Here is a 22,913-nt window from a genome sequence, read left to right on the forward strand (position 1 = left end):
TGAATTTGCGCGCGGGAAAGAACTTAAACTAAGCCAGAGTAGCGCCAGTACGCTACAAGGTAGTACCGTATTTGGAGAAACAGGAATTTCCGTTTACACGAGCTTTCCGAATGCCAAGATGCTGTGTAACAAAGCTGTTACATTAAATATATATTTCACATTTTTTCATGTAGTACTTTAATGTTTTTGTAGTAATAACTGAGTGAAACGGAAGTCCTGTGTACACGTCTCTAAACACTTTCAATACACACCGTCAAGATAAATGTCGTAGTGGAAAATTTACTACGTAAGATTTCTATTACAATGACACCAAGCTTTTCGACAACACATGTTATATGTACCATAGATTAGTACCTTTATCGTATTTATTAACTAATTTAGTACGTTTATCGTGTGTGTTCATTACTGACAAACAATAAAACAAAGTGGTTTTAAAAGACACATATTTACCAAAGTATATACATATGTATGTATTGGTATATGTGTGTTAATCATATACAAACTTTGCGTATGTGTTAATATTATACAAACTCTATACATGTGTTAATATTATACAAACTCTATACATACGTGTGTTAATATTATACAAACATTATACATACGTGTGTTAATATTATACAAACACTATATATGTGTGTGTTAATATTATACAATGTATAATCGTTTTGCCGCTGTTGACTCTTACGGTTGCAAGTTAATATTTTTATTTTGTTTGAATAGTTCATTATATATACATCAATAAAAAGAGGAGTTAAAAAAAAGATATCATTGTAACAGTTGATCACTGAACGTGTGTGTTTTGATTTTTGGCAAATGTTACGGTTGATCAGAAAATATTTTCTTTCATCTAAGTCATTGAGTTTTGACTTATTAAGGCAACCAGACAAACTAACAAAACAAACAAACATAGACTTTCTTTTCTAATGTCTTTAATAAACAAATCTATATTACATCAGTTTACACATAGGTAAGTATATGACCCATAGTTTACAAAACAAAATAAGTTGTTTCACCAAAAAAAGGTTTATATATATATATGTATATGTATTCAGCTTAGAAAATGTCTTAAAAAGACAATATTAGATGATCGTTTAATTGGAGACCAGTGTTAATTAGAAATTATTCATTTTCTTTCAGAAAGGTCATAGAAGAGCTCCACCTGGTGATACGTGGCCTGGTACAAGCCTGAATTTCCAATACCATCAGCAACACAGAACTTACATTAGAGATTCTAACACGAAACCTCGACCTGAAACACTTTCAATATCACTATTAAATACCGTTTACTATTCATCATGAAGTTTATACGTTCCAGTCCTAGCTTGAAGACAGACAGACAGAAGTGCACAGTTTATATGGATGGTGGAATCACCTTAAGTTAGGGAAGCATGAGTGCATGATGAAGCAATTGAAATGATCATAAGAAAGTAGGTTATCAAAGCTAGAGAACTGGAAATATTCCTGAATAAACACACCAAAGAAAAACTCCACTAGCTCTTGAAGCTACGAACACGTTTCGTGAACTGTGATTTTTCAAAATGACGGTCAAAGTTAATGTCAGTCTGTTCTTTAAATCATTTTATAAAGTACCAACTATTTGAGCATGCGCATTAAAACAAAGACAAAGAATAGTCTCTGAAATGGACTCACTAATGGCTAATCACAGAATAAGTACCATTGCGATAAAGACATGTCAACGTCAGTTGGGTTGTACATCAACCTATAACCAAAGACACATAGACGTCAGTTGGGTTGTACATCAATCAAAGACGGACAATTCTTTTAGCAACTCCTATTTTAATAAATACCCAGAAGGTTCCTATAGCACTTTTTATATACGTTGACTTTTGACTTTCGTATACGTACGTACTACATATACAGATGATTGGGTTGTGCTAACGCACGTGCTATGACTACCGTTGGACGTTCTCCTGCGACTATATGTACTATAGCTTCGGCGTTCCATTGGGACTCGGAAATCTTCGTACGAAGGCCTTAAAGTACAAGCCTTCTATTCACTTTATTAATCTTTAAATTGAGTTGAAAAACAAGCGTTGTGTACACTGGAGCAAAGGTTATTTTAATCCAGATTTATTAGGTTTAAACTAGGCTTAACGAATTACATCAAATTTAGCATCTATGCTGAGATAAGAATGAAACTTAACTATTGGACATCATATATAGTGTTAACAAAACTTCATTATGGGTAGGTACCATATACGGTGTGAACATTAATGAGATCGGCCTAACTGACTGAGAATTCAGTGCAAGCACCTGGTTAAGAAGCAAAGCAAGATTTTGTATTTGAACTTGCCGTCAAACTGCCTTATTTAAAATTTACTCAAGAATATTCCGTTCTGTTTTTGTACTAATATTTCAAAATTAATTATGTAGAAACAAGACATTAATGGCGCTGTACATAATTACCTTAAAAAGTTCTAGGCGTTTAAACATCGTAATTCTAAATATACTGAAAATATGGCTTTCGACTTCCAAACCTGACAAACCTACACATATATTCTCAAAATACAGCATTTGAACTCGTAGCTTGCGAGGCACGTGTATTCCGGATACATGTAATTCCAACACACATCGTGAGAGACACGGCACTATATTTTTAAAGACAAAGATCTCGAAACTTCTTACAGGCCAGATCATGTTTTACGCTTTACAAACACTTCTGTAGAGAAAGGTGGTTTGTGTGTGCAGGCGGGTCGGGAGAGAGAAACAAAGTTTTAAAACAAGAAGACCAGATACGTAAAAGTAGCTAGAAAAAGACTCGTTTATACCTATATATTAGTAAAGAGTTGAAACGCGGTTCCAGTACTGTTTGCTGGCATTTTAGTAGCCAAAAAACTACTCTTTAACAACAATTGTTTCAGTCTTTCTTCAACCGTATCATTTTGATTTATTCGTGTTAACGATTTCGTACACTGCGAAACATTTTCACAGTAGATGAAATGTGTATATTAAAACCATCTGAATTTAGTGTATCAAACACGTAGTCTGAACGAAGTAAACATGTTAATTATTTAACTACTTTACTGGCAACGGAACACTTAGAGGATATTTCGTCACCCAGTTAACACAAACCAACAAGGATACTGAGGCTTGAAGGTTCCTATTATTTCGTTTTGTTATTCGGTTTCTATAGTAACGGCCTAATTTAAATAATACAAACATATCATCTTCATCAAAAGAGGGAGGGATCAACAACAGCCATTACCTGTAAGAACGTTCCTCATCGTTCGTTGTGGGACTTGCGCAGCCATACTTCGATAACCAGGGAAGAAAAACTGTCTGTCAAACTGTTCGAATTATTTGGCACCCAACTTGCAGTATATTGTCCGGCAAGAAGTTCTGACCGTTGACTCCTTTCAACTTAGAACTTCGTCGATACAGCGAAAAAACCCATTAGAAGGGCCGTGGTTTTGTAGTTACGCAGGTAAAGACATATTTACACATGAATCATAAATAATTCATTGGGTTAACTGAGTTTACATTGCACCATAGAAGTTTCCACGATCATCTCGCCTCGTTCACGAGCGGCCTAAATGTGAAAAGTACGGATGTGCCACTCCGAACTGCTGAGCCGCGGATGCGGGAGACAGCATAGCGTACGGGAGACCGGCAGCGCCGGCTGCCGCGAGGTACGGGAACTGAGAGCCATAGAAAAGCCCAGCCGTGGCCTGTGGTTGATAGTGTGGCATGGCTGGGTACCCGTTGGAAAGATTACACGTAGAGGAGGGGGGTATCGTAGGGCTATTGGCATCCATTCCTGGGTTCTGCTTCTTCCATTTGGTTCTCCGGTTTTGGAACCAGATTTTGACCTGGGTCTCGGTAAGTCTCAGTGACAGAGCGAGGTTTAAACGCTCACATACTGACAAATATCGAGTAGTTTTGAACTTGTTCTCGAGGGCCACTAGCTGTTCGTAAGTAAACGCAGTCCTAGCTCGGCGAGGTTTCCCCGCCTTGTTTTCACTCGTGGAGGACTTCTTCTTCTTGCTGGATTTTGTTCCGTCTTTGTCTCCTGATGGCAAGCGGTCACCTTCTGACGTTCTGTCGCTATTGTCAGGCTGGTCATTCGATTCATTTTTAGCACTAGATACTCTTAATACTTCATTCTCTTGGTCAGTGTCCACTGTAAGAGTAAAGAACCATGGGTGTTTTGAAACAATAAAAACAATTACTTAGCGACTTATAAAATAATCCACAGATCTCTTCAATATATTAGATAAGCCAACGCGAAAAGAGAGAATTGTGACTGCTATTCAAAATTTCATTAGTTACTTATTTCTGACCAACGACACATGACACAAAACACGGGCTAAATACCAGGTCATAGCAAGGAGCTTATGTTGCTTAGAGCTAACATGTACGTTATTTATGATTTACATTTACTGTTGACGTGAAACGTGGTGCTCTTTTACCAGTTATGGATGCTTCTACTTGAGTGTTTTGTGAATGCAAAATTTTTACATACTTTTCAACTGAGGTAGGTTTGAAAACAACCAGTTTATTAGTGCTTTGTTAACAAGTAAACTAATTTTCTGAGGCTGAGGGTAATCCAGAAACTAAATAATGAGAAATCCAGAAAATTCCTAACGCACAGACATTAAAAAGACTAACTGTGAATTTTTACCTCACAGATCCCCCGCTGGTACAGCGGTAAGTCTATGGAATTACAATGGTAATATCAGAGGTTTGATTACCATCGGTGAACACAGCAGGTATTTGAGCTAGTTTTGCTATAAGAAAACACACACACACTTTTCCTCGCTCGATAGATGTAATTGCAGTGAAGAAAAGAAATATTGTTTTTTTTTTTTTAATTTCACGCAAAGTGTAAGGCTAGAGGGAAGGGAACTAGTCAATATCACCCACCGCCAAATCTAGGGCTACTAATAGTAGAATTGACTGTAACATTATAACGTTCCCACGCCTGAAAGGGCGAGCATGTTTGGTGTAACGGGGATTCGAACCTGCGACCCTCAGATACGAATATAGCGCCCCCTAACCAGAGAAAAAAGAGTCCACGAATGATAACACAAAACAGTAAAAACCCGAAAAATAAAATAAACCGTATAGGATCATATTTTAAAATAATAATAAATAGAATAAAAATAAAACATTCACTTTCCTAATTTCAGTAATGTGTGAAAGTGTAACACATTTAATCTTACATAGTTTCAGCATTAATTCTCACATAATCTGAAATTTTAAAGTCACACAAGGTTATAGTATTTTTTTATAATAGGCCTTTTTCTTCACTGTTAATGGTAATTAAATAAACGTCAAAATGTGTAAAGTCTTTAAAAGAAAATTTAAAATTGTGCACAAGTAAATGTTATTTCATCTGATTATAACCTTTCTTGTGGTTATTACACCACATGAAGATTATTCTAAATCTGAAAAATATTCCGATAATTCCATAATCTTATTTATAATACGTTATTTTATATAGAAGAGTACGATAGTCCTATCAGTAATGGAAAAGATACCCTTGTATACAAGTATGAGTTTTCACAGATAGATCTAATTCTAACAGTAATGGAAAAGATACCCTTGTATACAAGTATGAGTTTTCACAGATAGATCTAATTCTAACAGAAATGGAAAAGATACCCTTGTATACAAGAATGAGTGTGCACAGATCGAGATAATTCTAACAGTGATGGAAAAGATACCCTTGTCCACAAATATGAAGTTGCACAGGTCATGATAATTCTAAGTGTTATAAAAAAAAGACAATATTATATATGTCGAGTCCATTAATACGCAGAAGCTTTGAAACGTAAACCATAGCTGTACTATCAACATACCAGTGCTTTCATACATGCATATCATATTTTCAATTAATTCATTAACCTTCAAACGAAGGCCATCATTAGTTGATGCTGATACCTACAATGCTCCTGCTGTTTAAGGGTTAATGTCGTTTAATAAAGTTGTCATATTTTAAGATATATGAATATATGCTGAGGGTTAATCACTCTTTGTCTTAAAACAAACTATTCTCCAGGTTCTGCTTTTTGTTCTTGGAACTTTTGTATTCCAGTGTCGACTGAACCCACTATGATGTCCATGATTGCGTCTATATCGTCCAACTCTCGAGTTTCCCTTGTAGCAAACTTCCTGAAAGGAAAGATTAAGTTATTTTGGGCATTTAGAAATTTTCCACATACTTTTCCACAGCGATCTCAATTTTCAAAAAGTCCAAATCACAAACGTCCCTTACAAGATTTTCATCGCAGTGACCTTTTGGGCCGGAAAGAATTCTTTCATCAACCTCGTGAATGGGGGCGTTATTTGGAATTGCAAAGTAATGTGATTTTACAGCTTTCCTAAAGACACTAATGTGTAACTTTAAAGACAGTGATGTCAACTTCGAAACACTGTGCTACGTCAGTATGTCATTTAATAATTCTACATTATTCAAAACGCTGACTTTCCTATCTCTATATCATTTAATAGTTTTACAACATAGATATTCTCAAAACGTTATGTCTTGCAATGGCAAAAATGTTCAGAAACTCCCTCTGTACCAAACCTATATATATAAAACATAACTCCCACGATGCTATGGCTCGCATCTTCGATGTCACACCAAGCAAGTACGTGAATCGTTGCTCTTATAAGAGGGGCACTGATTCTCTCTAGTTTTATATTCTTTATTTTCTAATTAATTTTGTGTGTTTCTTTCTTGAAAGTAAAAGAAAAACGTATAGTCTGTAAGGTATAAAATAAACTTATAAGTAAGTAAGTGGTGTTTCTGCGTTGGTTCTAGTGATTGTGAACCAATGAGAGGTTCAAACTCCATTTCTCTCAATATGAGAACCTTCTTGATACCAGATTTATTACAAGCAGTTGTTAGTTAGTTAATCTGTTGTTGTTGACTTAAAGTTTCTTAATGCTTAGCATAACCAATGACAAATATATCACATTTCTTTACATTGTAGCTTAACTGAAACTTATTGTCACGAGTAAACCTAATTTTATAGAATGGAAGAATTCAACGCTAGGACGTCCGGCATGGCCAGGTGGCATTCGATTCGCAATCCGAGGGTCACGGGTTCGAATCCCAGTAACACCAAATATGACCGCCCTTTCAGCCGTGGGGGTGCATTATAATGCGATGGTCAATCCCACTATTCATTGGTGAAAGATTAGCCCAAGAATTGGTTGTGGGTGGTGATGACTAGCCGCCTTCCCTCTAGTCTTACACTGCTAAATTAGGGACAGCTAGCGCAGATAGCCCTCGTGTAACTTTGCGCGAATTCAAAACAAAAACAAAACACAACGCGAGAGACAATAGTTTGTATTTTATCAAAATAAAATAATAAAAAATTGAATCCACGATTTTCTTGAAGAAAACATGTAAAACATTAATCTTTATTTTCAAATTAAAGAATCGTTTAGAAGGAACAAAGTTGTGAATGATATTTCATTACAATTTAGAAACGACCTTCCACGTATTGTTCTTCGTCTAGAACTTTATCCACCACTGTCAATCCAGATCAGTTTGAAGACAAACGATTGTGTTACTGTTCGGTGCCACAGTTTTCCCAGTACCGAATTTGTATAGAGAACAGTGAGATCAACAGTGAAATCAAATTCTTAAAAACTTCTCATCACTGTTCTCTTCATGTGATCGTTCGCTTTCGAGACCTCTGCTTAAGTAGACTAAGAAGTACAAAAGTCCATTAGAATTGATCCATTGGAATTGCATTGAGAACTAGACAAGTAACGAGTGCAAATGGAATGCTGTAATTTTAGGTTATTCGACCATTTTTCTCGTGAGTAAAAACAAAACAAATTAGAAACTCATAAACCAGTGATTTTTTTGGTCAAACTTTGGTTTATCATGTTTTAAATGGTACCGGAATTTATGCCCAGCTTTATTATAATAGAAGTGGGGGTCGAGAGATTCTCTCTCGCAACACTTCGTGGGTAAGGATGCTAGTCCAGAATGATTTCGATCGTAATCACTGCTGTGCAACTATGCCGTCTGCTATAACAAAACATCGCAAGATTACATTCTCGGAATGCTATGTGATTCAGTTATACATTGTTGAATAATGCCACAAAACGAATACGTTATTAACGAACTAATAATTCTACATGTCCTTCCATAGACAAGTATTGATGTGTTACTGTGAAGTAACCGGCATTTTGTCTAGAAAAACAAACAAACACAGAATGTTGCTCGTGACTCTTCTAGTACGACACAACTAACAGTATTCAACTTATAAGGTGATTTATTTTAATTATTAGATATTCTGAAGATGCCAGTGCATTTAAAACAATAGCAATGTTAAAACCTTCTAAAAATATCTATTGCTAAACTGTTGACCTAAGGCTGTTGTTAAAATAATAATGCAACAACAACAACAACAAAAAACAACAAACAAACCATTTTGATATTACATTGTAAACGTCAGATATTAGCTAGGACAACGGATTTAACATCGTTAAGCGCACTAAACATTCACTTTGAGCTGTCGGACTGGGGTTTAGAACATAGGATCTAATAGGGCTAAACCTAGTAAATAATCACTTTAGAAAAACCCAGAAGAACGCATAATATTTCAACTATATTCAAGTTATAACTAAGTCATTCGAACTGAAAATACCAAGCCAGTACTAAAACTATGTTGTGATCAGAATAAAGACGATTCTTTATTATTGCTTTCAGAACGCTAGCCCTTAACTGGAACAATAAATAAACACGTTCCGAACCACATACAATCTGTAACTTAAAGACGTCAAAATGTAGACAGAACAGTAGATATAACAATAACAAATATTATAGTACATGAACAATAGCGGATAGAAGACATTTGTTTCTAATTATGATTATACATAGATCTAACATTTGTAAACCTGCAACAATACTTCTATTATTATATTGGAAACGTTACAATATAGATAGAATGATAAACCTTATTGTGTAAGCCTATTAGAACACATTTAGTATGGGTTTGATCTAAAAGTGTTAAAACACTATTAAGTGTTCACTTTTAGGTTCAAACATCATACTATAATCAAAACTTTGGTTTGAACAATTCCAACCTTACAATATCTTACACGTTTGATTAAATTTGTTAATGAACTTAACAGCGTTGTTTCTATAATACAATATCTATATTGTGATACCGAAGACGTTAAACTATAGCTATAATGATGGGTCTAACAATGCTATTCCTACTACAATATCTGTATTGTTATAGTGTACTGATACCAATAGACATAACGATTGATCTAAAGGTGTTAATCTTATTAGAGCAACTACTTTAATTATCAGTCTTTAGCTTGAATGATAGATCGAACAATTTAAATTTTGCTATAATACTTACACTGTTATACTGTAGACGTCAGGTAGGTTCAACGAAATACTTCCAGTGTTGGTTTAAAATTTTGGACAGTGACTAGAGTTATGGTAGGAATAGTAAAATATCTTCAATACTAATTCGATAGAGTGGAACTAAACCACCGGATATAACACGGTCAACCCTTAATTTTACAACCACTAATTTTTGAAGAAATTGCCCTACGGCTGAAAAGAGAAAGTTAGAAGTCATAAACGTATTTAACTCATTACCATTTTAGATGGATGACGTCAAACTATAACTTGGATGATAGACCTATTAACACTTTAAACTGTTAATAGAATATCATATAATGATTTGATTGTAGACATCAGCCTATAAAAAGAACAATAGATTTAATAGTTTTAAATCAGAAAGAACATTTTATAATGATATGATTGCAGACGTCAGGCTATAATGTACATAGATCGAGGTAACAGTCTTAAGACTAGTGGACTATTTTATAATTATTATATTGTAGACGTCAGGCTATTACATAGAAATATAGAGATAACAGTCTTAAGATTAATAGAATATTTTATAATTATTTTATTGTAGACAACAGGCTATTATATAGAACGATAGAGATAATAGTCTTAAGTCTAAAAGGACATTTTATAATGATTTGATTGCAGACGTTAAGCTATCTTTAGACTAAAATAATGTTGCTATTTGTTCTTGATATCGACTGGAATTTCAATGTCGCCATGAAGATAGAAGAGAAGTTAAAATCCAAAACTAAAATTACTATTATCCAAATCGAGATATATATAAAACCAACGTCGTTTGTTGATGAAAGATGTCTGTAATTTGTATTCTTTACGACTTTTAGTTTCAAAACCCTAGAAAATAATTACACCTAAATCAAAACCAATCGTAGGGAAACTTATTTTTAGACTCACTTCGGTTTCCTCTTGCACAAACAAAAGGATATTTCAGCTGAGCTAAACTTGAATTTAGGTTACACGTTTGTCTCGATAGTACAACAGTACATTCACGCTGTTGATACACGGTAGAAGCTGTTCTGCGTATTGGTTAAACGGTTTCAGCAAATAGGTTTGAGCTTCTGAAACACCTTAACATAAACAGATGTTGCTCAACATTTAATATTTTCTCTCTATAATGAGATATAAGTTTGTGTATGTTGTAATTAGTGTTTCTATTGTTTTATCTTATGCTAACTATATGCAGCGGCAAGAGAGAAATTTAGCATTAGGGTATTAGACTGTTTTTGTTTTTTTTAGGCAACCGAACTGGAACCAAAATATCTGAGTTACACTCCAATCGCACCAGTCCTACTTGGCTACACATCAAAATGGGATATGCAATGATTATACAAAGTAAAGTTATCAAATATTTATTTCTATTTGTAAGTGTTACCTCTCGAGCGTCCGGCAGGGCCAGGTGGTTCAGGCACTCGACTCGTAATCCGAAGGTCGTGTGTTTAAATGCTCGCTCCTTCAGCCGTGGGGGCGTTATAATGTTATGGTAAATCCCACTAACCGTTAGTAAAAGAGTAGCCCAAGAGTTGATGGTGGGTGATGATGACTAGGTGCTCTCCCTCTAGTCTTACACTGCTAAATTAGGGATGACCAGCGCAGATGGCCTTCGTGTAGCTTTGCGCGAAATTCAAAAGAAACCACACCAAATCTCTTGAGGCAACACAGCAAAAACACAACTCGTAGTCTTTACGAAATTGACAAAACACAAAAAACAACAGCCAGAATTATATACGAATGGCACACTACTCCAGATTGCCCCATCGGCAAAATTTTTAGGTCTAACCTATGATTCAAAATTAACTTGGATCAATCATGTTAACGAAATTAAAAGTAAAGTCTGGCGAAGAACTAATTATGCTGGGAGTCTAACTGGTAAAAACAGTGGAGTATCTACAGACAACATACTAAAAATCTACAAAACATGTATTAGACCAGTAATAGATTATGCAGCTCCAGCATGGATAACTGTAAGCAATAAAATAATTAAAACCACACTACAAACAATCCAAAACACACTTCTCACAACTGCATACAGAGTTCCAAGAACTATATCATCTCAATTCATACACAAATATTCGAACATACCAACCATACCAGATAGACTCTTACATAGTAAAATAATGTACTTTGATAAGAATTGGATGAAAAACGAATTACTATGCGAACTAGATAGGTACCTCATACATGATGAAGCTAGTCCTAAATATCTCTCCCCAGTTAATTTATATTTTAAACATAAAAATAAATAAATACATAAATAAAAATAATAATAAATATTAATTAATAAAAAGTGCCACCAAGTTTGCACCAAATACATGGACATTGCCCTGAAAAGGATAAAAATAATATTCAGTTCTACAATTACCAATACCAATACGGCAAGAACATAGATACGGGAAGAAGGAAGAGGTTATAGAGAACCTAACCCTCCAGGGTATGAACTTTTTTTATCCAAACACCGAGAGAGAGAGAGATCGAGGTATCATTTAATAGGACAAAACGTATAAGAGAAAGAAGTGATAACGTAACCTTACTTTCTAGAGGTTTCGACGTTAAGGGGATTATTTAGCAATAATAGAAAATGAGCTGTTACCGTTTATTTTAAACGAGCAACAGACTTAGTTACTTATTTATTCAAAACTTCATCAGTTATTACATAAAACTGGTAACTTGTTTACATAATTTATTAGACCTGGCCATTTTACTGCCACGTATAGTTGTAATTACACCTAAATTACCTTAACCATGTGGGAAATAAATATGATATGTATTATGTCATTTTAACACATAAAACTGGTGCAAAATAAATCATTATTAAAATGTGGGTTTGTCTCGTTAATAAACGAATTTAATTACTGCACAAAGTGAGTCATTTTTTCAGAGATAAGTCGTTATAACAAGTCTGTTAAGAGATAAGTCACTGTAACACATGAGTCTGTCTAGTGAGAAACCATTGTAGTGAATGTGTTAAGAGATAACTTACTATAATAAACAAGTTTGATGAGAGATATTTCGGTTTGTTACGAAAAGGGTATTATAAATAAAAAAGGCCTAATGAGAAACAGGTCACTATAATATGTCTGTTACGCGAACACTCACTGTAGCAGACTATTCATTCTGAATGAAGTACATAACCACTGAAATACAAGTCACTATAATATGTCTGTTACGTGATAACTCACCGCAGCAGACTATTCATTCAGAATGAAGTGCATAACCACTGAAATACAGGCTGCTTTAACAAACAAGCTAGATGCAAGTTTAGTGACTATAGCAAATACCCATGACGTATACAGGTGACTTTAAGAAACAAGCCAAATGCAAGTTTAGTGACTATAGCAAATAACCATGATATAATGCAGGTGACTTTAAGAAACAAGCGTAATGCTAGTTGCTATGACAATAACCGTGATGTAATACAGGTGACTTTAACAAACATGCCTAATGAAAGTTTAGTCACTGTAACTACTATGTGAGGCCGGTCAACTGAACTAGTGAATCTGGTGTAAATTAGGTTTTTTAAAGTTGTTCACATATTCAAATAAAGAAACGCAAAATAAAATAAGATGAAACATTGAATACCTTTATCTTTCAAACTTCCGACAGTAATCTACTGTGAACTGATAGGTAACAAAATGAAACATTCGAATCCATGCTGCATTGGAGACAAAAACACTACAAGAAGGTTAATGGTAGTAGTCATGGAAACGTTATTGTATATGGGCTTGGGGCAAAATTACGGAAAAGTCAGAAATGACATAAATGGAAAACGAATAACAGCTTATAATAAGCGTTTTATTTGTTGGATTATTCTGAACATTTATGTAGGAGATTATAAATAGATAAAGACAGTTCAAAAGAAAGGCGATTTCTTGTTTATATAGTAAAAAAAAAACATTTTGTTTCAGACTGCAGGCCAATCTAAAATAAAACTATTTTTATTGTGTAATCCCTTGAAGTTGATAGTTTTACCTGTATTTAATTAGTTAAAGAAACTACCTACTAGCGTGGCCACTTTTGCAAATTGTCACTATCAGTGGCTCATCGTAAAGTGTGCAGACTTATAACGCAAGAAACCAGGATTCGATGCCCCTGGTGGGAACAGTAGGATAGGCCAATTCTTTAATTTTGTGTCTAAGTACAAACAAAACCACTCATTAATTATTGGTTTAGTGTTTTGTTTAAAACCTTTTCCCTTGGATACTTTCTATAGATGACGTTTTGTTTCTTTGTGGGTTTTTTTGTGTGTTGTTTTTATCTTACTTTTTTAATAAGAAGGTTCGATTTTTTAAGAAATCTTGAGAGCAACCGGCCTTTAAAACACGTTACGCTTAGAGTAAACTGTATTGTTTTTAGTGTTCACCTAGAGAATAATAAGGCAATAAAAATATTTACTGGCGAAAAAACGACCAGTTCGTTATGTTGGCCCGGCATGGCCAAGCGCGTAAGGCGTGCGACTCGTAATCCGAGGGTCGCGGGTTCGCGCCCGCGTCGCGCTAAACATGCTCGCCCTCCCAGCCGTGGGGGCGTATAATGTGACGGTCAATCCCACTTTTCGTTGGTAAAAGAGTAGCCCAAGAGTTGGCGGTGGGTGGTGATGACTAGCTGCCTTCCCTCTAGTCTTACACTGCTAAATTAGGGACGGCTAGCACAGATAGCCCTCGAGTAGCTTTGTGCGAAATTCCAAACAAACAAACAAAAATCGTTATGTTATTAAAAAAAACCTTTCAGAATACGTCATTCAACAATAAACCAGCACTTATTTCAGTGTTGGCCTACAACAATTGTTCTCTTGACTAGTACCTTTAATGTTGTTGCAGTGTCGCTTCAGTCTCATGCATCAGTTACAATAAATAACCGTCAGATGAAATCTTTAGTTGAAGTGCTGTTATTATGAAGGAAGTTAGGTCATTGTAACAAATGAGTTGACGTAATAATGGTCACTGGAAAAAGTGAGTTTGTAACGAGTTAAGTCATTGTAACGAGAAACTGTGAATCAAAGTTAAATAAATGTTCGAGATAAAATTCAATTCAAATGAATAAATCTACAAAATTCTTCTAAACGTGGAACGTGTAAGGCGAAACGTTAAGTGTCGAACTAAACCAGAACAACAGTTTGGTATTATAACGTTGTTTATTACTAGTATTAAAATATCTTCTATACACCAGTATGCACTGCAGAAAGTAAATGAAAGGTTGTTTCTTATTTAAGCCTATTTAATGCAGAACACTTATTGGTGGTCAATAAAGTTAAAAAAGTAACAGTTTTAAAAAGAGAAGAGAGAGTTACTTCTTTATCTGTTATACAGTACAGAGTTTCTCATCTGTTCTCTGCCCATCCTGAGTATCAAAAGACAATTTTTAGAGTTATAAACGCTTAAACAGGTGGGCTCTTGAGTAGGCGACCGATTCATTCATTACTGGAAAAAGGGAGTGAAAATTATTTCGGTTAATAACAATAATCCAATCAAACAGCGTCAGCGAACATAACAGTTTGTAGGTAAATGGAGAAAATTCTTACAAAATGATGCAGCTAAATCCATATTCCAAACTTAACTGAAATAACGAAAATGAAATTATTTAGCAAGATAAGAATCTTTGTTTTAACAGAGGTTTGATTTAACTCCTACTGGGAGTCGAGAGTCCTAACTATCTAACGATGCCAGGCCATTCCAACAAAGGAAAACAGAAATCAGGTACTCAGTTCGAAAGCGTTTAATTAGCATAAACATATTTACTTATCATAACTTGACCAGCTAACAAGTAAAACAAATAGTTTACTAGTTGAGCTGAGGGGATAACCAGATAGCGAATTGCTCGACGTTTCCCCCTTCCCCAAATATCATTGCAATTTACTTCCTAAAGCCATCAACTAACTTTCTTGGATCGCTGTGTAATTTCAACAACGAATAAAGTGAATAAATGTTTTCAAACCTTCATAATTCAAATAACAGAAAATACAGCAGACGACACAACGACGTTTGTAAACTACTAATAATTAGTAAATGATTAGAACTTACTTCGTAAGGAATCGCTAATTTGGTTTTATTCACATGGTTTTTTAACCTAATCTTTTAAAAACTTAATTTAAAGGATTAACACTACAACTTAAAAAGTTGCCAACAACAACAAACAAACATAGTTTGATTGGTTATTACATTAACTGAATCAAATTATTTTGCCTAGTGAACAAATAATTTAAGTAACAAAAAGAAACAATAGGGAATTCTCAATGGCTGCGGCACTTAAAATGATTGCAAGCAGGATTAGAGTAAATTAATTTTTGAGATCTTTTTAGCCGCGACATAGCGGCTCATGGGACGCCTCTTCATTTTTGTTGTCGTTTTTCTCGAGTACAAACGTTTAGGTCATAGATCTTTCGTCTCTTGACCGATTTGATATCCAATTACAGTTTTGAACTTAGGGGGTTAAACCTATTTGATTGATATATTTGACCACGCCCAAAGTTTCATATAATTTCAATGTGAGGGTTGGCTGGTAGAAATCTCGATGAGTAATTAGATCTCAAATCGGTCAAGAGATGACGAAGTATGAGCTAAAAATTTGTACTTAAAAAACACAAAAACTTAGAGCCGTTAAACCACGACTAAAAATAAATTAAACCTGTCTAAAGCTAAACGCTGAAAATGACAAATGATATTTGTTGAACTGATATCATAACTAAGTATTACAAAACAAGTAAACATAATTTGATTAGTAAGCGTTCTTAATGGTGCTAGATTATAACTCAGCTTGTAAAAAAGGAGAAAACCAACAACAAATAATTTAATTGGTTAACTACATAACTGAGCTTACAAAACTTTATGAACACCATGTTGTTAAGAATTGTCAATGATTTTCTCAATGTTTTTTGTTTTTTTTTATGAAGTGAAGGGTGTCTTTAGGGAAGCCGTCTTTTTTCTATTTGTAAAACCAGACGAATTTAACAATTGGGTTTCTCATCATCAACAATGTTCTTATTTTATTCTATAACTTTGCGGACAATAACATTCAACCATTTGTGACCCAGCTTACCTCCTTCAGCTAAATCCAGCCCTCTACTTCTGTTAGAGGCCATTACGCTTTCTTGAATGTAAATGTACAACCACTTGTGACTCAGTTTATGTCATGCCTTTATGTTCAAGCCTTTACTTGAGTTAGATGGTTATCGTGCAGGTAGGACTGAACTGATATATTTACGCATGCTCACTTGAGCTGAATGTACGTCATTCATTTATAAATGCTCGTACGTACACGTGTATCCAAGCTCATCGAGACAGGTACTTGTATACAAATGCACATTATGTTTTAGGTAACAAAGTGTAGGAATCTGTTTATAATGGATATAGTGAGTAAAAGGAAAAGTCTAAAGCTGATCAATTATAAATCCATTTAATGTATCTTTTCCTATTCTTCAAGAAATGAAACGTGCATCTGAAACTTCCTTTTTTATAGATTACGACCTCTCAGTGTTTCATGTGCTGATGTTTTCCACGATTATCATACATAAACAGATAATAGCAATGAAATATAAAAAGCCTGATTGTGTTGCTAAGTGTAGAAACGTATGTTTAAAAATAGTAATACGATTATTATAATATCAAATTGAATACAACTCGAAATTTACACTTAACATATAATTAGCAGAATTAACCTTCTATGAGTCAATATCGGTATATATTTCATGACATAATACTTTTCTTAAATGCCGTATTAAACTGAAAATATATTACAAGTTCCAAAATCATTATTTCTACACATTACTTAAAGAAACTTAAGATTTTTTTTTTTATATTGAATACATGTAATCGAAAAAAAATATTCGTGAGCTTTTATTTTCGGCTTGCTCCTACGTAAATTCAGTTATTAATTTATAATCGAACTAATATACTTGATAGATATTTATAGGTGTATATGGATGATGGAGAACCTGTGGTGTAGTTTACAGCTGTATCTCGCTAAATATTGTAATAAAACTTTCTTTTTAATTAGACATAAAGTGATCAGTTAAGATGTGTTAATTAAATATTAATCAGCTTATATCTCGAAAAACAACTGATAGTGGAATTATTAATAAAAAAAGTAATAAATTGGAGTAACATAGATGCGTTAGTTTTAGTAAGTACTGATGTATTATTGAAGTGAAGAAAAAACTGACAAACAGCTTTATTTGTGGGTTGTATGCAATGCGTCTGAATTACAGCTAGAAAGATTAATACGCACGTACTGAATTTAGAAAATCAACCGTCTGGTTGGAATACGAAACGTACTACCTGAAATATGAGACACTTTTTAACCCAAAGCTACTGGAAATGCGCAGGTTGAGTTAACCCTAATGTTAGCAATACCTTCACAACACTGGCAGTTTGAGAATATATATGAATATGTATTTGAGTTTTTTACGACCTGAGCAAATCCTTAAAGACACATTATAGGAAACTTTCAAGTTCAGGCACAGTTGTTACTGATTTGAAACTGTTGACTAAAAGGGGCAACTGGTCTGTAGACCCACTCTCTAAATGGCTACTCTTAATCACATCCACAACTTGAAGTGTGGATCATGTACAGCTGTATTTTGTGGGGGTTCGAACCTTAGACCTTCTGATCCGTAGATTTCTACAACTGGCCTACGTGAATATAAACGCTGACGTTTTGAGCGTTAAGAAATATAAGTATTTAAATGCAATACCAACCTTAACATAAGTTACAAATTAAAAACTTACTTTTTTACATAATGTAAACAATGAATATTAATGCAGTTAGTGCTTTTAGATATTCGCCATACCTAAGAAAGTGATAAAGAATAAATTGATCGTACAGTAGGGAATATTATATCCAGAGAACCTTTGTATCATACTATTAAACCAGTTATAATCCAGATAATCTTTATATCATACTATTAAACCAGTTATAATCCAGAGAACCTTTATATCATACTATTAAATCAGTTATAATCTAAAGAGCCTTTATATCATTCCATAAAACCTGTTATAATCCAAAGAACCCTCATTTCATGCCAAAAAAAAAAAAATACTCGAAAGAACTATTATATCATAACAATACAAACTGTTACAATTTTACCATAAAACTTGTTATAATTCAAAGAACCCTCATATTATACCCTGTTATAATCCAAAGAACCATCATTTCATACAAAAAACATATTATAATCGAAAGAACTATTATACCATACTATAAAAACCTGTTATATTCAAAAGAACCCTTATATCATACCAAAACAATCTGTTATAAAGTAAAGAACCCTTAAATCATACCATAAAACCTATTTTAATCCAAAGAACCCTCATACCATATAAAAACTGTTATAATCCAAAGGGCCCTTATATCATACCAGAAAAAGCTCTATCTTCAGCTGTTATAAACCTGATGTATCCTTATTTTGTGAAGACCATAAATTATTTTGCCTGGCGTGTTTCTAAAGCCTCTAGGTTGTCTCCGTCATACATAATACATCTACAAATCTCTGCATATCAGCGAGTTTAGTTGCTACATTCAACAAACACATTGAAGCTAATCAACAGTTTTGAATGTTTTTCTTTTAAGGTACTGAATGCTTAAACCAATATAAGGTTGTATTCAACATATATATATCCGTCGTGGGCAAAACGTGTGTAGCTTTGTACCTAACTTCAAATAAACTAAATTCAATATATTTTCTATTTTAATTGTCAAGTCAACCAAAAAGGCTTACGAACTGAAAAAATGAACTATATTTTCCCCATGTTCTTGCTTTCAGTTGTTGAACGAACAAGCAGAAGCTTACGTAATGAATTTGTAAATTATTATATTCAACATGTTTCGATTCCAGTGGCACGACGGCGTGTCTGTGAACTTATGATGCCGAAAATCTGGTTTCGATACCAGTGTTGGGCAAAACACAGACAACCCATTGTACAGCTTTCTGATTAAGTACAAACAAATCAACGTGTTTCTGCTTTCAATTGTTTAATGAGCTAATAAAAGTAGTAAAATAGACTAACTGTGAATTTTTACGTCACGGGTCCCTCGCTAGTTTTGTTTTTTTTTAATTTCGCGCAAAGCTACACGAGAACTATCTGCGTTAGCAGTCCTTAATTTAGCATTGTAAGACTAGAGGAAGGCATCTAGCCATCATCACCCACCACCAACTCGACTACTCTTTTACTAACGAATAGTGGGATTGACCGTTACATTATAACGCCCCCACGGCTGAAAGGGCTAGTCAAACACCTCAACCACCTGGCCATGCCGGGCCTTTCCCGCTAGTACAGCGGTAAGTCTACGGATTTACAACGCTCGATAGACTCAGCAGATAGTCCAATGGTTCTTTGCTATAAGAAAACACACACAAACTAAAAAAGGCATACGGTAATGAAGTTGTAAGCTATCGTGTTCAACACATATTTCTGTTGTTTGGGTTTAATTCTTAACGTCTAATGTAGTTTTGACAACAATAACGTTAATTTGGGGGGGGGGTGAAGGAACGTTTTGAATAAAAAAACTTTATTGTCTTGACATATTCCTCTTGCAATTGGTTAGCACATCTTGTATATGGAGAATGCCTTTTGCTCTATCAGTGATAAAATTTATTATTTTATCTTAAATTATTTCATACAGATGGTTTTTTTAAAGGAACATATAGAAGAAATTACTCTGAATTTTATAGTTATACTTAGCAGTTGTTTCTGAAGGTTAAAGGTCGAATATAAAAAACAAATCCATCTCTTTACACTTGTTTTATCCGGATTATTTACAATAAATATGCCCAGTGTTTCCAAATGTACATGGAATTGAAGTTTTGGTCACCAAAGTGAATACAGTTTGTTAAGCCTAACGGAGGGTTCAGTGTTTAGAATGAGTCGAACATTAGTAGTCGTTTGTTTCCAGAAAAAGTTGATCATGTTCAATATAGACATTTTTTTCCGATTTCGGCTTTTACAGATCGTATTAGGCTCGGTGAGGGATCGGATTTGACGTGTCTATACAAACACATGAAACTTCTAACGAGCATTTTTCTCTAAAAAACATCAATATTACATTAGAACAAAATCGTCGAAGTGTTGTAAGTCTGAAGTAACATAGTGGTAATTTGAGTAAGAAATAATATACAATACACTAAATATAAATATATCTGTCTAGTGATACGAGGCAGTTTGTGAACGAAAATAACTTCAAGTGTACCTATGGAATTAATTACTTCATTACACACAAACTATATCTGTGTAATAAAATTAAACTACAACTAAACAATAATGTACTCGTTTTGGAAAACATCCATATGTTTACTGTACGTATGTATAATACAGCATTGAAGGATTAAGAAACTTAGATAGACTTTACTCTAAATGCGTAGGACAGTAAAACAAGCACATAAAAACAGATGAAAGATAAGATAACGAATATGAAATACACAAAAATAAGCAAAGGCACGTGCAGATCGATTTTTTACTTGTGTGCAACACAGCTTATAGTGCTAATGAATAGACAGGCATGTGTGTAACAACAAAGTAAACATAAGTACAGATAACTTTATCGTACGTTAATCAAGACGCGCAAAAATGCCAATATAAAAGAAGGCGTTTCGCGTGAGAACATTGCTGTTTCTGATTAGAAAATTTCACTTCAATAAACTAACGATAAAGCGTGAATTGTGTGTGAATCGTTGTTGTTGTTGTTAAGGGTATTTCTAAAACACAGAAATGACCTGTACTGCACAATATTTAACACGCTCTGACATTTATAAGTGTATTTTCTTTCACGAGCGATGAGAGCTGTCCACGTGTTAGTAACATACTTGATATATAACAGTTTAAAGCTGATTTTAATCGTGAAATAAACAAGTCATTGGAGTCCTCCGTATGCGTTTCAAATACATTCACAATTATTCATTTATGTCAGTATTCGAGCTGCTAGATGTGCATTACACATATGACATCAAATATCTAAATTTCACGTTCGAAATTATCGGGTTCACTTTCTTTAGAGAGATTACTAGTATTATATGTCACAGTTTATCTTTTTTACTGAGGTTTGTAGAATGATATGTCTGTTTTATCTTTAGTAAGGATAGTAGAAAGATAGCCTTGTTTTATCTTCTTTATAAGGATAGTAGAAAGGTAGGCCTGTTTTATCTTCTTTAGTAAGGACAGTAGAAAGGTAAACCTGTATTGTCTTCTTTAGTAAGGACACTAGAAAGATGGCCCTGCTTTATATTCGTCAGTAAGGACAGTAGGAACACAGGCATATTTTATCTTCTTTAGGAAGGATAGTACAAAGATATGTCTGTTTTATAACCAGTTTAAATGAACTTTCTTCAACAGGATGTCAAACAAATCACGTCTGTAACCTATAGGCTGGTTTTACGGTCTTAGTTCACTTGGTTTATATCCAAGTAGTATTTTAAATTTTGACGAATTTTCTTAATTATTTCTTATTTCGCTCTCTCGTACGTATAGCAGAAATCTACTATGTAGGCTAGGCCTATTTCTATAGATTAACAACAACTACGTACTCGTTAATCGTATACTAAGCATTTAAACATGTTGAAATGATGCATAATATGTAACTACAACCCAGAAACCCTACATAAGTTATCAAAAAACATGCACTTCTATAGAAGAGAATATTACAACACAAAGCTATCGTATGGCAGTTTAGAATATGCTAAACACATAACGGAAACTCTAGACTTTATATAGAAAAGCATTTGCTAAATAATACAAGAAGGACGTACATAAACATTAAGTTTGGAAACTTAATGAACTACAAATGCCTGTAAAAAGGAGACAACGTTTCGGTTTATTCACTGAATTTGTAAATACAAGAGCCGAAACATCGTTTCCTTTTCTTTTAACGGGCAGTTGCAGTCCATCAACTTTCTCAAGCCTACAGTGTCTACTTTGCAACAACGTGTACGTAAACAGATTACATACTATCTGCTCACAGAGCACTTGCTACCACAAAACGTGTATTGGGCAAGATACACAAACGTGATACGATACAGCTACTAAGCACGAGATAGAAAATCGAGCATGTAAACTGGATACAATACCGTCCACGTGCTGTTCAGCATCATCTCCATCTTCCTCTTCTAGTTCCGAGTCCGTGTGGATTGCTGGGAACCAATGTAAATGGGAGCTGGACGTTCCCCTAAACTTAGTGGGATCTAAGATATCGTCTACAGAGAAAGGTGTCATTGTGTGCGGATTACGAGGCTGTGGCCTAGTTCGCTTTGCTTCGGCCAGTTCTTGAGCCGATTGGCTACGAGTAGCGTCCACTTTGTGTGCAAGCGGACTAGCACTATCTGAGTTTGCTCCTTTCTGCTGACCAAAACTTAGTGTTAGGTCCATACTCTCTGAAGAGGACACTCTTTGATCTGGTTGTAGCGTTCGACCGGTTGTCTGGCCAAAACCGGCTCGTGCGTGAGGACTCGCCAACGTCATGTGGTCAGCGTCTTGACCCGTCTGCATCTGACTCTAAGCTGTGAGTATGAGGCACCCACGTGCCCTGATGATCGACTGGTGATGCTTGAAGGCTTGTCTGC

At 34.6% G+C, this 22,913-nt stretch overlaps 1 protein-coding gene across 1 annotated transcript; it reads right to left on the reverse strand.

The window, feature by feature from the left end:
- Positions 1-953: 953 nt before the first annotated feature.
- Positions 954-22,913, reverse strand: LOC143257517 (uncharacterized). The gene is made up of 2 exons (XM_076516288.1): positions 22,422-22,913; positions 954-4,141 (listed from the first exon to the last, which is right to left on the reverse strand). The coding sequence occupies exons 1-2, from the start codon at positions 22,837-22,839 to the stop codon at positions 3,540-3,542; spliced, it is 1,020 nt and encodes a 339-aa protein (XP_076372403.1). The 5' UTR covers positions 22,840-22,913; the 3' UTR covers positions 954-3,539.

The sequence above is a fragment of the Tachypleus tridentatus genome, chromosome 7 (assembly GCF_004210375.1).
Source record: "Tachypleus tridentatus isolate NWPU-2018 chromosome 7, ASM421037v1, whole genome shotgun sequence".
Lineage (NCBI taxonomy): Eukaryota > Metazoa > Arthropoda > Merostomata > Xiphosura > Limulidae > Tachypleus > Tachypleus tridentatus.

Excerpts from the sequence above, each read along its gene's own strand:
- LOC143257517 (XM_076516288.1), bottom strand. The coding sequence starts at position 22,839 with ATGCAGACGGGTCAAGACGCTGACCACATGACGTTGGCGAGTCCTCAC. Across the intron at positions 4,142-22,421 it reads TGCTGAACAGCACGTGGACG|TGGACACTGACCAAGAGAAT; the intron begins GTATTGTATCCA and ends TTACTCTTACAG.